Source organism: Neolamprologus multifasciatus, chromosome 6, assembly GCF_963576455.1.
Source record: "Neolamprologus multifasciatus chromosome 6, fNeoMul1.2, whole genome shotgun sequence".
Classification (NCBI taxonomy): Eukaryota; Metazoa; Chordata; class Actinopteri; order Cichliformes; family Cichlidae; genus Neolamprologus; species Neolamprologus multifasciatus.
In genome coordinates, this window is record NC_140444.1 from 14609254 (window position 1) to 14622199 (window position 12946).

At 39.6% G+C, this 12946-nt stretch overlaps 1 protein-coding gene across 1 annotated transcript in view; it reads right to left on the reverse strand.

The window, feature by feature from the left end:
* Positions 1–3804: 3804 nt before the first annotated feature.
* The window catches only part of cygb2 (cytoglobin 2), a 42038-nt gene continuing 32896 nt past the window's right edge, over positions 3805–12946 (reverse strand). Inside the window, exon 3 of the mRNA XM_085162727.1 lies at positions 3805–10626. Within this exon, the coding sequence (XP_085018853.1) occupies positions 10462–10626 (165 nt within the window). The 3' untranslated portion in view covers positions 3805–10461. The remainder of the gene's footprint in view (positions 10627–12946) is intronic.

Genomic DNA, 12946 nt, shown 5'->3' on the forward strand with positions numbered 1-12946 from the left:
TTTTTTTTCCATGCAATAGTCTTTATTTATTCTTGCATTCTTGTTTATTTCAGCTGCTTCTAAGTGTGGTTGTATTTCAGTAGGGATGCATCCATAGATCTTCACACATTTCTCATTTAGCCATGTGTGACAATTTCATCAATTGTGACATGTACACTGTGTCACTTCATGCCATGTTTTACCTCGTGTGAAACTGAAGAACAATTTTAACCAAAGAAAGACAAAGACTGCATTTCCCACCATAATCTGACACTTCATTGTTTTGTGGTAGTTTCCACCATATCCACCAAAGTCTGCAAAACTTCTTTCTCTGTTGGGCCCAGCATTCGCCAGGCCTCCATGCATTGGGTGAAAGTCAGACTTTCATAATCACAGTGCGGGACATTGTCTCAACATGTGGGACAAAGGGAGAGAGGAATTAAAATAGTCCCACATAAAGAGGGACATCTGGACAAGCTGCGTGTGGTGGAGGGAAACACCTTTGGTTCATCTGACTTTGCTGTTTCATTAAAACAATTTTAAATTTAAAAACACTCGCTAATGTGTACTTATGCACTATATACACAAAACAAAAGGTCATAAAGTAATCCACTTAAACCATGTCACAGTTACAATCATATAAATGTGCAGGAATGTTTATGAGACCTAAAAAAAAATTTCACTCTGAAAGTTGAACTTCTATCATCATGTTTGCTGTTGTTTAATAGTTTAAGACTCTTCAAATTTCACACTATAACGTTTTAGAGACGTGGCTGCATTCATCACTCACAACAAAACAGCCTGAAGATGAATGCTAGCCGGATGTAATTAATCACTACAGGAGTCTGTCATGGTGGTCCTCAAACAGTAGAAACTATTTCACACATTCACACATATCAAAATCTAAAATAATCACCACAACAACAGTAAGAACAACACACCTAAAGTCACAATAATGAACCACTGCACTAATGCAAGACCTCATTCTGCTGCTACTAAGCAACTAGAAATATCTGACTGTATCATTTGTATTACACATACATGTTCTTTCTGCATATTTGGTTGATGTTCTGTTAAAATGAAACTACTACCATAACATTAGAGACTGTTCATTTCTTTGCAAGTGCTTTTCAAAGCAAAAACAAAACAAAACACCCAGTCCTGTGCCTCCCCACTGACGAGATATTTTGCCTGTAAATGATTCATGTTAAACCATAAAAGGTATAATACTGGACCAAATTCTGTACAGCAGTACATCAGTGTAAGTGTATGTGCTGCACTATGTTATCTGGATCACGTTCAACCTTTGGCTGAGGAAAAAAAAAACTTAATAACATCTATGCTGCCGGGTTTCTGCTGCTGTACTCGTCTCATAATGAAGTGGAACACATCGCACCAGCTCGCCGATCTGCGCTCCACATGTGGCCGAGAATTGATTTCGCGTTTCATTCATAGATCACCGAACGGCCTCGGCACAGAATTACATTTTTGATCGGCTGATATGTTATGAACCAGCCAAACCTCCTACTGAGAAGCAGCATTCGTCCCGTGAGCTCCACATTTATGAAACTCTAACACATTTCAATCGGGGCTTGAAATTTTTGCTCTCTTTAGTTATATATTTATTTAAATCTCTGCCTTTCCTTTAATGTCTTACTGAGCTGTTTTACATTTAGTTGTTTCTTCTTCTCCTTAAGAACTTCCAGTCGTATCCTAACAAGACTTTTGTTGGAGGGTATGCTCAAATCATGAAGTTAGAGCCCCAGAGACCCCCACATGTGTGGGCTCCCTCCACAGCTTGTTTTTATGATATGGCTCCAGTGAATGATTTAAAGTAGGGGTGTCAAACATAGTGCCCGGGGGCCACAAAGACACAGTGCAACTCCTGGCCTCCTCTACACTTCTCCAGTCACTCTCTCAAAGCTTCATCAGGTCAGACTAATCACAAATAAATAGGATCTATTAGAAACTATACAGGAGCTTGGATCTTAGGAGGTGACCAGTTTTTCAAAACAAGCTTTTTGTGATTACTTCACACTTAGTTAAAGAGAATGATCCAGATGCTGGTAAAACACAGAACTGTGTTTAAAAATCCACGTTTGACTCAAGCAGTGAGTCAAACGCTCGAACCGTCTCATTACCGTCAGATGATCTTCACTTCTGCTGGAAGTTTGTTGGGTCTTCCAGCGGCCAGAATGAAGACAAGGAAAATTTTCTCTTTCAGACAGGAAAAAAAACCTTTAACGTATATGAACAGTGTAGGGGAGTAACGGAATACATGTACCGCAGTTACGTATTTAAAATACAAAATATGAGTAACTGTATTCCGTTACAGTTACCGTTTAAAAAGGTGGTATTTAGAATACAGTTACTTTGTTGAAATAAATGGATTACACAGCGGTATTTTCCTGTTTCATATTGTCACGGGTCAGGATTTTTTGGGTTTTGTTTGATAGCTATGTTCTGTTGTTCCAGGCGGCAGCGTTACGGTTGCCATGGTTACAGGGTGACGTGCTCTCTCTGTGACCGTGTGTTTCCTGGGTGACAGAGCGCCTTTTTGTTGTTGTGCTAAGCTAATAGGCAGAATGCTACAGGCATAGCCCTAACAGTGTTGCCAACTTAGCGACTTTGTCGCTATATTTAGCGAGTTTTCAGACCCCCTAGCGACTTTTTTTCTAAAAAAAAAGTCGCTAAAAAAGACGTGAAAGACATTACAAAAAACAATAATTGTTAAAAGAAATTTAATTTGTAGTTCTAAATAAATTCTAAATGCATTTAGGACGTTTTTTGCTCACTTTATGTCTCGTCCACGATGTTATTTCTCTCTCCAGCAGCATAGGTTACAATTACATTAGCATGACCAATTATGCAAATTAGGTGATGATGTCATTTAGCGACTTCTAGCGACTTTTAGGACAACCAATAGCGATTTTCCTTACTGAGGAGTTGGCAACACTGAGCCCTAAAGAATGTAGCGTCATAGGCAGTGTAGTCCGTGCTGCAGGGAGAATGGACTGCCATACCCGTTATGTGTCTATGAGCGCGAGGAGGGAGGAAAAGGAAAAGTACAAGTTGTCATCGAGCAGAAACGGGAGCTGGAAGCATGTAAATATAATAATAACCACTGCAGCCAAGAAGAGTGCCTGACGAGCCCAGTTGTAAGTATGCCATTAAGACTAGACTGTACACCGTGTTCGTGTTTTCCTCCGAAACCATAAGTTCAGTTGGAGCAGCCTTTCAACGCCTCTCTCTGTCTCTCGCTAGCAAACTTGACGTAGACAACAAAGTAAAGCTACATCGGAACCGACGTATTAGCCAGAGGTCCCTTTACTATGGTTCGGAGCCGCGGACCTTCAGTAATAGTAATAAATCACATTCAAGTAGTTGTAAACAGCATGATAATATATTAAGTAATCCAAAGTATTCAGAATATGTTACTCTCATTGAGTAACGTAACGGAATACGTTACAAAATACATTTTGGGGCATGTATTCTGTAATCTGTAGGGGAATACATTTTAAAAGTAACCTTCCCAACACTGTATATGAAGCACTCATGTACTGCACTGTACTGCACACAGGTGATGTAACCTGGATGTAATGTTGTGTCGCGCAGACGCAGGGAACAATCAATTACCTGAACAGGCATGATTATGTAACATGCAGGAAACTGATAATTTCACCATTTCAGTTTCACTTCGACCTGGCACATCTTGAACCTCTTGGTTGTTTGTAGTTAAAAACAGGTAAAACCAGAGGCTTGGTTCCCATTTTGATCCAAATCATCAGTGTGTACACAGTAATCTTTAAAAAACACAAAGACAGACAAATTTACAAGTAGAGTTTATTGATGGTCATGATTGATTTTCACCAGGTCTGCGAAGGTACAAGTCTGTGCAAACATGCTCAAAAACACTACAAAGCCACTGAATTCGCTCCCAGCAACAGTGTACAGTTACATATGCATATACAGTACTGAAATACACAGAACCTTCCTCAGAGATATATTTAGAAAAATATAAAGTCCTAACTTTCCAACTCATAGACAGGAACATTTCACAACAAAAACGCACAAGTCCACATGTGCTGTGATGCCCTTATTAGCTGAAAGGGAATGAACATGAACATATGATATGGATTGAATGAGCCAAAAAATTTACATTTTTAGATTAAAATAAGTGAATTATGTTGCAATAGATGCGGCAGTAGTAAACTTTGCATGTGAGAACATGCCCAACCGTGTGCGTGTGGAAAGCAATGCAGCGATGTGTTTAACTAGGATGTGTCTACACATAATGCTGTGTGTTTATATTGTGGTGAGGTTCGTGCTGCACACAGATGGCGAGGTGCAGAGAGCCTGCAGCTTTGAAAAGGACCGCAGTGCATTTTTAAACCAGATCATTCAAGACCAGCAGCAGGTTTACTGCCTCCAAAGCGATTTGAGCCCAAGTGGAAACAGTTTTCTTGACATTTGTTTGACTCCTGCGTGTATTTTTATCCACCTGTCTGAGTCATTGCTGTGAGAGATTAGCTCGCGGCTCAGCTTGGAAGGGGAGCTTTCAGTAAACATTTGCAGGAGTCGAGAGTCGTTAAAGCAGCAATTAGTGTTTTCATTTCATTATCAAAAGATCACAAAGTGACATTTTCTTATCGCGGGCTAATCAGTGAAACTGAGCCGCTACGTGAATGTAATACCTTGGGATGTAAACTAGGTATTTGTGAGATAAGGAAGTTTGTTCTCCGCTTCTGTGTGCATGTGGGACATTTCAAAGGAGATCCTTGGAGATATTTACCATACCCCCCCGTGAAGACCGCTTCGTCTGTTTAAATAAATCGTTATCAAAAAGAGTTTCTGTTCAAAAACAGAGCAAAAGAAAAATTAAATTGCTTTTTTATCAACTTCTGGTGTGCGAATGTTGGGAGATGACCACATAAGGACTTTCTTTATCACACCTTTTTTTTTTTAAATCAACAGCAGCTACAACCACTTTTACAGTTTATTAAAGTTTTTGCTATAATTAAACTCTTTTTTTTTAAATCATCAACTGAAAATCTGCAATAATTAGAGGATTAACCCTGCAACACCAGGTGCGTCATATTTGACACTTTCTGAGACATCTACATCCGTTTGATTTTTGTTAACCCTAACCCCATTAAATCCTTTTCTTATGTGCAAAATGATATAAAATAAAACTCGTATGAAAACTCATATGTAATTATTTTTCTTACTTTGTCAGACGGTTCAAACAAACAATTTGAAATTTCTGGCTATTTTTGTGGTTCAGGCTTACAGGGTTAACTGTTTGGTACAAACACAAGTAGACAAATTTAAAAACCTTATCAGTCTTTGAATTTGAGCCAATACTAAAACTAATTTCCTCGACGCATCGAGGCCCACTCGAGAGACAATTTTTCTCAAATTGTTCAGAAACAAATATAATTTATCAAGTAAAAGCAAGAGTTGAATCCAAATTATGAAGCAATTCTTGGCCTTGTTTCACTGTCAGTGAAGCACAAGGTGGTTGATGTAGCAGCTCATAAGGTACACAATCCATCGCCATTCACAGATTACTGTCACGTCATCACAGTCTGGGCCGTTTAGTCTCACTTCTGAATTTTGGACATTTTTAATGCAATGTTTCGTTTTGTGGTTCCCTTATGTGTTCATTTCTGTTTCCCAGCTTTTGTTAATAGCTGCTCTTGGTCTGCTTCAAGTGTCGTCTCATTTGTTTACCGTTTTATTCTGAAGTCTAGCTTTCTTACATCAGTTTTGCTTCCTGCCTGTGCTTTTCTCCTGATTGTTTGCACCGCTGTTTGCCTCTCCTGATTGGCCTCCTGTGTGTATAAATTGCCCGATCTTCCTTCTCTTAGAGCTCAAAGTGGTTGTTAATACTCCCTTGTATTCTGCTTTCACATGTGCCTGGAGTTTCTTTTGTTTGTCTCTTTGAAGGATTTTGTACTCCTTTGTCCTCAACCTGAATAAAGGTTAGTTTTGAATCCTACACTGATTCAGCTCTGTCTGGGAGAGGGGCATCTGCTAGTATATATTATTATTATTATTATTATTCATTTAACTTCTTTAACAAAAGAATTTCAACCAATATGACCTCGCCCTCCGCTACCACGCCCCCTCTCCTCATCGTGACCACGCCCTCCATCATGACCAAGTAGTATGCAACATGTGTGCAAAAGCAATATTTGAAGTCATCACATCCTTTGATATTTCACAAAGTTATTATTATTTATTTTGTAGCGCATGCAACAATGTTTTATCCTTTTATGTCAATGATTTTGCTAAATGGACTGAATCGAATGCTGTTCAGTACATCAGGTGCGAGTGAGTTGTAAGTATGCTTAAAGTTTGTAAAGTGAAAGCGATAAAGGGCCCATAAAAGAACACATTTAACATTAACCTTGAGCATCTTTTGGGTGAAGTGATAAGTGTGCAAGCTTCACTAAAATCAGACCAGTACTGTAGGCCTACGACACCTGAGCTTCACCAAGGTGTCAGTCTTTCAGTCAGATGAGCTAAAAACAAGCACTGCGTGTTTTCTTCACTTGGGCTCTTTGGTAAAAATTCAATCACACATCAGGGGGCTGTTTTTCTAAAGGATATCATGACAGAATAATATTTAAACCCACTGGTGCAAGACAAAAACAAAACACTTAGTACTTTATAGAACGCTTTTACCAAAAACACTGGGACGCTGTATAACATATAAACAAAACAGAATGCAAGAATGTGCAAATCTCAAACCCATATTTTATTTATAGAAATGATCAAGCAGAGACATTTTAGAATTTCAGGAAAAACCTCTCATTTTTAGTTCGATGGCAGCAACACGTCTTAAAAAAAGTTGAAACAGAGTCACTAACATGCAAAAAAAAACCATCTACAAATGGAATAACCCAGAATAATGCTGTTCAACATAAACAGACATGATTCTGTCATGGAAATCACTGCACGGGCTTCCAGAAAACATCGTCTGAACACAGATCACAATGACAGCCACTAAAAGTTCTCTCTAGCCAAGAAGAAGCCACATGTGAACACAATCCAGACACAGTGCCTCCTTCTCTGAGCCAAAGCTCTTTTAAAATGGACTGAGTCAAAGTAGAAACTGTTCTCTACTCAAATCATTCAAGATGTGAACTGACCCGCCTGCAGTCCCGACCTTTCAACAAAATGAAAAACACAACAAAAGAAGACCCGGAACCTTTAAGCAGCTAAAATCCTCTATCAGACAAAATGGCACAGAAGTCCAGCAGCTGTTCTCCTCTGTTCCCAGATGTTTACAGACTGTTGTTAAAACAAAAAGGATGCTACAGAGCGGTTATCACTGACTTGTCCCAACTTTTGAGATGTTTTGCTGCCATCAATTCAAAATGAGTTTCTTAAAAATTGTACATTTTCTCATTTTAATGGTTTGATTTGTTTTGTATGTTCTATTATAAATAAAATAAGAGTTAATGAAATTTCAACTTATTGCATTTCTGTATTTATTTACATTTTTCACAGCATCCCAGTTTTTTTCCTTTGATTGTGTTGTGTGTTTGTAATCGAGAATCTGAATCTGCTTTCAGTCAATGAAAGACGTGTATGCACGTCTATAGCGCTGTTGTGAATGACCGTGGTGGGTTTAATGCCATCTGTCCACTCGTAATTGTTTTCCTTCTCAGTGACGCGCTCCGAGCAGAGGCAATGGGAAGTTACAGTAGATGAATGGCCAAACGAGGAGGAGAGGAGACTCATTACCTCCTCATTAATGCCAGATGCTGATGCCGACGGGGGTCAGATGGGAGTAACAAGACGTCACTGCAGCAGACGCAAACTGCAGATTGGATCAAGTGTCCACCCTAAACAGATTTGCTGTGTGTGTTTGAGAAGATGGGGACTGCCAGCAGGAGCACATGAACTTCAAAGAAGGTGAGGTCAGGTAAGGTAACGAGAAGGCAGCACAGGCCACATTCTGTAATACTTGGATTTTTTTTTTTGCTTTTGACTGGTTAGAGATCTAAAGAAACCGACTGATGGCACTTCTGAAACAGATGTGTTTTCCACAGACCTCCAGTGTGGGTTTCTAAAGCCCTTAATGGAGACTTCAAAGCAGCATGACTCTCTGATCGGGTTTTAAAGATGTAAACTAAGCGACCGTCCTGTAAATATTCACATGAGAGATGTCTTATGGCATGCCTGTGCGTGAAAGTGTAAGCGTGCACCTGCTGATATTTTCCATCTCACTTTCACATTGTTAGTGTGTGTGCAATGAGATGAAATGAGGGGGAAAAAAGCAAAGCCAGCCCTGTTTTACGCATCCACAGGTCGTGTCCTTGAGTTGTAAACGAAGGTAGAAGAGTGTGCACATTTAGTCACTGTACACTTATACAAACAACACCTCAGTAAAGTTAAACAAGACATTAAATAGAGAGAAAAGGGGCCGCACGTCCCCTGAACATGAGGATATACTGAAGCAGGACACAAAGAGGATCTATTAACAGTCAGCAGCTCCATGGTCCCGTAGCCGGGGCTTCAACAACTAACTGCCCCCTCTAATAGCTAAAAGTCATTCTGTGTCTAAGCATTTCTTCCATCTTTCAAAGTATTGTGAAGTGTATTCATGTGCGTTGCCTTGAAACTGCAGGTTTCCACAGAAATGAACTCTGTTAAGTATAATCCGCATTTATTTTCAGAAATAAATGTCTTTTCTTGCTCCAGATGGATAAAATACATGTTCGTAAGAGCGGGCCTGTCAAGCTTTGTGTTTCTGGATGTGGTGGGGTGGGATTTTTTTTTTTTTTTTACAGTATTCTGATAAAACACATTAGACCTTTTGCTGCGTTTGGGTAGAATTTGACACATTTTAAATTACAGTTTTTATGGATGTCTATTTTTCATTCAAACAAGGCTTCAAAGTAGCTGTGCAGTCACACAATCCCATTTTATTTATCTTTGAGAGAGTTCATCCTAAAGCTAACCCCTGTAACAAGTTCCAAGAGGTTCCTATTATGTACCATAAACGTCTGGGGGACAAAGACTGAACATACCAAGCAAACATTCTCAACGATCCTGGACCTACTTTTCTACCAAGAGATCCACGTTCAACAACCGATTAGATCATTAGAACAAGCATATGTATTTAAAACCCATTCAAACATAGGTGATATAATCAAATATAATACAATTAAATTTCACCTTTTACTGTTTAATATGAAAAAAATGTAAGAATAAGCTAAAATTCTCTCATTCGTTGTTGTTGTACTCTAAACTGTTTTAAGCTGCAGTGATTTTGAAAAGATAAATGTCTGAAATTGTTTATTTATTTATTTTAAAAACAATCATCAGTAGTTTGCATAAATGGAGAAGAACTATGAATGTCCATTAACAGTTTTGTAGTAAATCAATTAGCTGTCAGTCAATTATCTTTGTTTTAAAAGGAACAAGGACACATGCATTTAATTTGTCCATTTAGCTGGATCTCTATTTTACATGGAAACAACGTCCCCATCGGCCCATCTCTAGTTATTGTTAGCTGACAAAAGGTGATCTTTTTCAGTCATTTTTGTCTGGGAAAAAAATGCTGTGTTTGCCGGGTATTAAAGACTCCATAAGATACCTTCATACAAGGAAAAATAAAAAATAAAGATAACATAATAATAATAAAGGTCAAATAAAATATGACCATCAAGTGGACCAGTGTAGCAAAAGCCATAATGATCTGCTTGGGAAAATAATTCTGATTGCTACAGTGCCGGCCGGGTAGGACATCCAAAAAAGAAGTCTTCCACATTTTTCACACGTATCCTTTCGTCTTTTACGGTATTTGCAGGCTGCTGTTGCACTTCATATTTACAACTCTAGAAATATATTAACTTGCACAGCTAATGTCGATTAGCAAATTCTGCTTTTATCCTCATCTGCCTCTAATTAAAGTGCATCTGCCACTGTTACAATTTTTGAACCCTTTGCAAGAATGCAAAGCTTGACAGGCTTACAAACAGAAGGATTGGTCAACTTTTAACTGATTCTAGAAGTTCATTAACACTTTTGGAGCAGTCTTATCTCAGCAGGTGTATAAAAAGGAAGATTTTATGCTACACAGAAAGTGACTGGTTGTGTGCCTCTGGCAGCAACAGCAGTGTGTGCGGATGTCGAACTGATAGTTAGCCTTAGCAGTGATAACACAGCAGAGTGCCACTGATGTAAGTGGAAATCTAACAGCAGTTAAATAAAATGATGTTTGGCTACATTACTTGGTGTCCAACTGATCTGATCTCCGAGACGTGCAAAGCTTAGCACCAAAATGCATCCAAAAGAAGTTGAATAAAGAAACAAAATTGCACGGATTACCATGTTAATCTGATCCATGTCTGTGAAACCATCGTCGCAAAATCTCCATCAACATTTTAAACACATTATTTTGCCTCTCTTTAAACTTCATTGAGTCCACTGAAAACTTCTTTACCACCTCTTCTTCCCGACTCTTCACACTGCCGAGCTGGAGACCTGGAGCCAGCCCACCTCTGTGTAGGCCCCCGTCACATGCCAGTACACCGCCCCCATCAGTTTGGTCCACACCATCTGCACCTCTGCCGTGAAGAATTCTGGGAAATCTTCAGAAAACACCTCCAGCATCACACTGCTCAGGATCTGAGAGGAAGGGGTGACAAACAAATTTCATTAAGCGAGCCACAGAGAGATGGAGAGCGAGGGGAAATGTGGCTATTGAGATAATAAGGGTGGGGGTGCGAGTAATGCAGAAAAATTGTGTTCTGTGGGTAAAGCGGGAACAGAGTGATGGAGAAATAGGAATTCATTTCAGCGTTACAGAGAAGTGGGCGAGACAGGTGAGAATTGAAAATGATAACTGTAAAACATGAAAGCAGTGGGTGGGCAGGCGAAACAAAGGGACAGAAATGACAAAGTTGAGAGAAAGAGCAGCAGAGGTGGCTAAAGCAAAAGCACAGACAGAGAAAGCTCAGTGTAAGTGTGGCAGCCCGCCATAAAGTCAGCTGACCTGGGCAGAACTGGGGCAATAAAACCAAACGGCTGATGCTGATTTAACAAAAGCTTCTCAACACGAGGTTATGAGGGGGGAGGTTCTATTAAAGCTTTGAGTCATATTTGACATGTTATGTGACACCAAACAAAAGGATTTCTATCGGCTGTGCAGCTGCATGAATGTGATATGGATGAAAGTTACTGTGCTGGCAAAATCGAAACTATAGCCGTCTTTGTGTGGTTTTACCTGGAGACATCAAGTAATTTGTTACAGATTTCAGTTTTGAACATTTTCATCTATTCGCATTTCTGTACGATGCAACAAAGAGGGGATATCCCGAACATGGTCACCTCAGACACATAGCTCCGGCTGTGAGCACAGAAACCCCGCCTACCATCTATTCAAGCCTTCTGTTTGCAAGGAGCTACAACAGCTCGTTTTAGAACAGAGGCTGAAGCGAGGCTTAGCTTCTCATAAAACGTGGACTAAAATAGTGTGTTTAAGGTGTGTTATGAACAGGTAAAAATATGTTATGTAAAAGCTGTTCCAGTAGAGTCCAAGACTACATCCTATATGGAGCTGAACACACGACGTCTCCATAGGAGGAAGCACAAAACATTCTGGGAACGTGCTGAAGAGGTTGAAGCTTTTAGGACATAACTGTATCTTTGTTTGTTTTGTTTTGGGTTTTTTTTGGTTGGTTGGTTGGTTGGTGGTGGTGGTGGTGGTGGTGGGGGGGTTATTGCTAAACTGTCAAAGCATATGAGGCTTTGTTTTCTTCTAAACAGTCTTCAATGGCAGTAGAGGATATCCACTTTGTCTCTCTCTTTTAAAAAAATCCTTTACATGAACACATGGCCTTCAGTTTACTTGGGTGAGAGAACATATTGTACAGAGTAAAAGACCTAATCTTCCCATTCGTAAGACCACTGATTAGAAATGATCTAATCAACTTGAAGGTGAGGCTAACTGTCACTCAAATGTGCCGACAGTTGGAGTTAAGAATTATCAAATAACCCAACGTGCAAGTCTTTGGACTGTGGGAGGCACAGGGAGAGCATCAAGCTCCACACTGGGGTGTCTCCAGCTGGTTAGTGGACTCAAACACAGGACCGTCTTGCTGTGAGGCAACAGTGTTAACTGCGGCACCACTATGCCACAAACCCTTTATCTTATTAAACTAAATGAATAAAGGTAGTTGATGATGATCTGGTAGGATTTCTGGTAGCGTTTGGACATTCAGGAAGCAACTTGGTGCTTCCTTGAGTCACTGCGGTTTTGTTTTATATTTATCAAACATAAATGTTGCAGTATACAGTCCTCAGAGGTGATTATCAGGTCATTGTGTTTGTTTGGTACCTAATTCGCTTGGACAAACATCTGGATGTTCTCCTTCAGTCGTTGTTGCTTGTTTCTTGTTCCCATATCTCCCCACTGTTCCTTGTACAGAGTTTCTTAGTTTTTTCTCACTTATATGTGCAGCACCTTCAGTTTTACCACCTGGCTGTCAGTTTCAGTTGTGTCTCAGCCATTAAGTCAACCTTAAAAAACACACACACACACACACACACACACACACACACACACACACACACACACACACACACACAAAAAAAAACAAAACCCTTTAGGCCATAATGTGACACATTATGAAAAAAAAACAGGAAGTATGAAATGTATGACTGGCCTAAAAAAAAAGTCAGGCCTTGAACACGTGAGGTTGAAAATTCAAGGAATATACAGTGGGACTAATTTTTTTAATGACCTATTCACAGAGTGATCAATGCAGGTCCAAATGGTGGTAGTTTTCTCTCGTTACTGTTGCGTTTATGAACCAACACAACATTCAGAAGACTTGAAGAGAAATAATCTACTTCCCCCGTCAGATGGAGCAGGAGGAACACTGAATGTAACACAAGTGTCATGTAAAAACATGAGCTGTATACAAAAATGAGTTTAAGACATTTT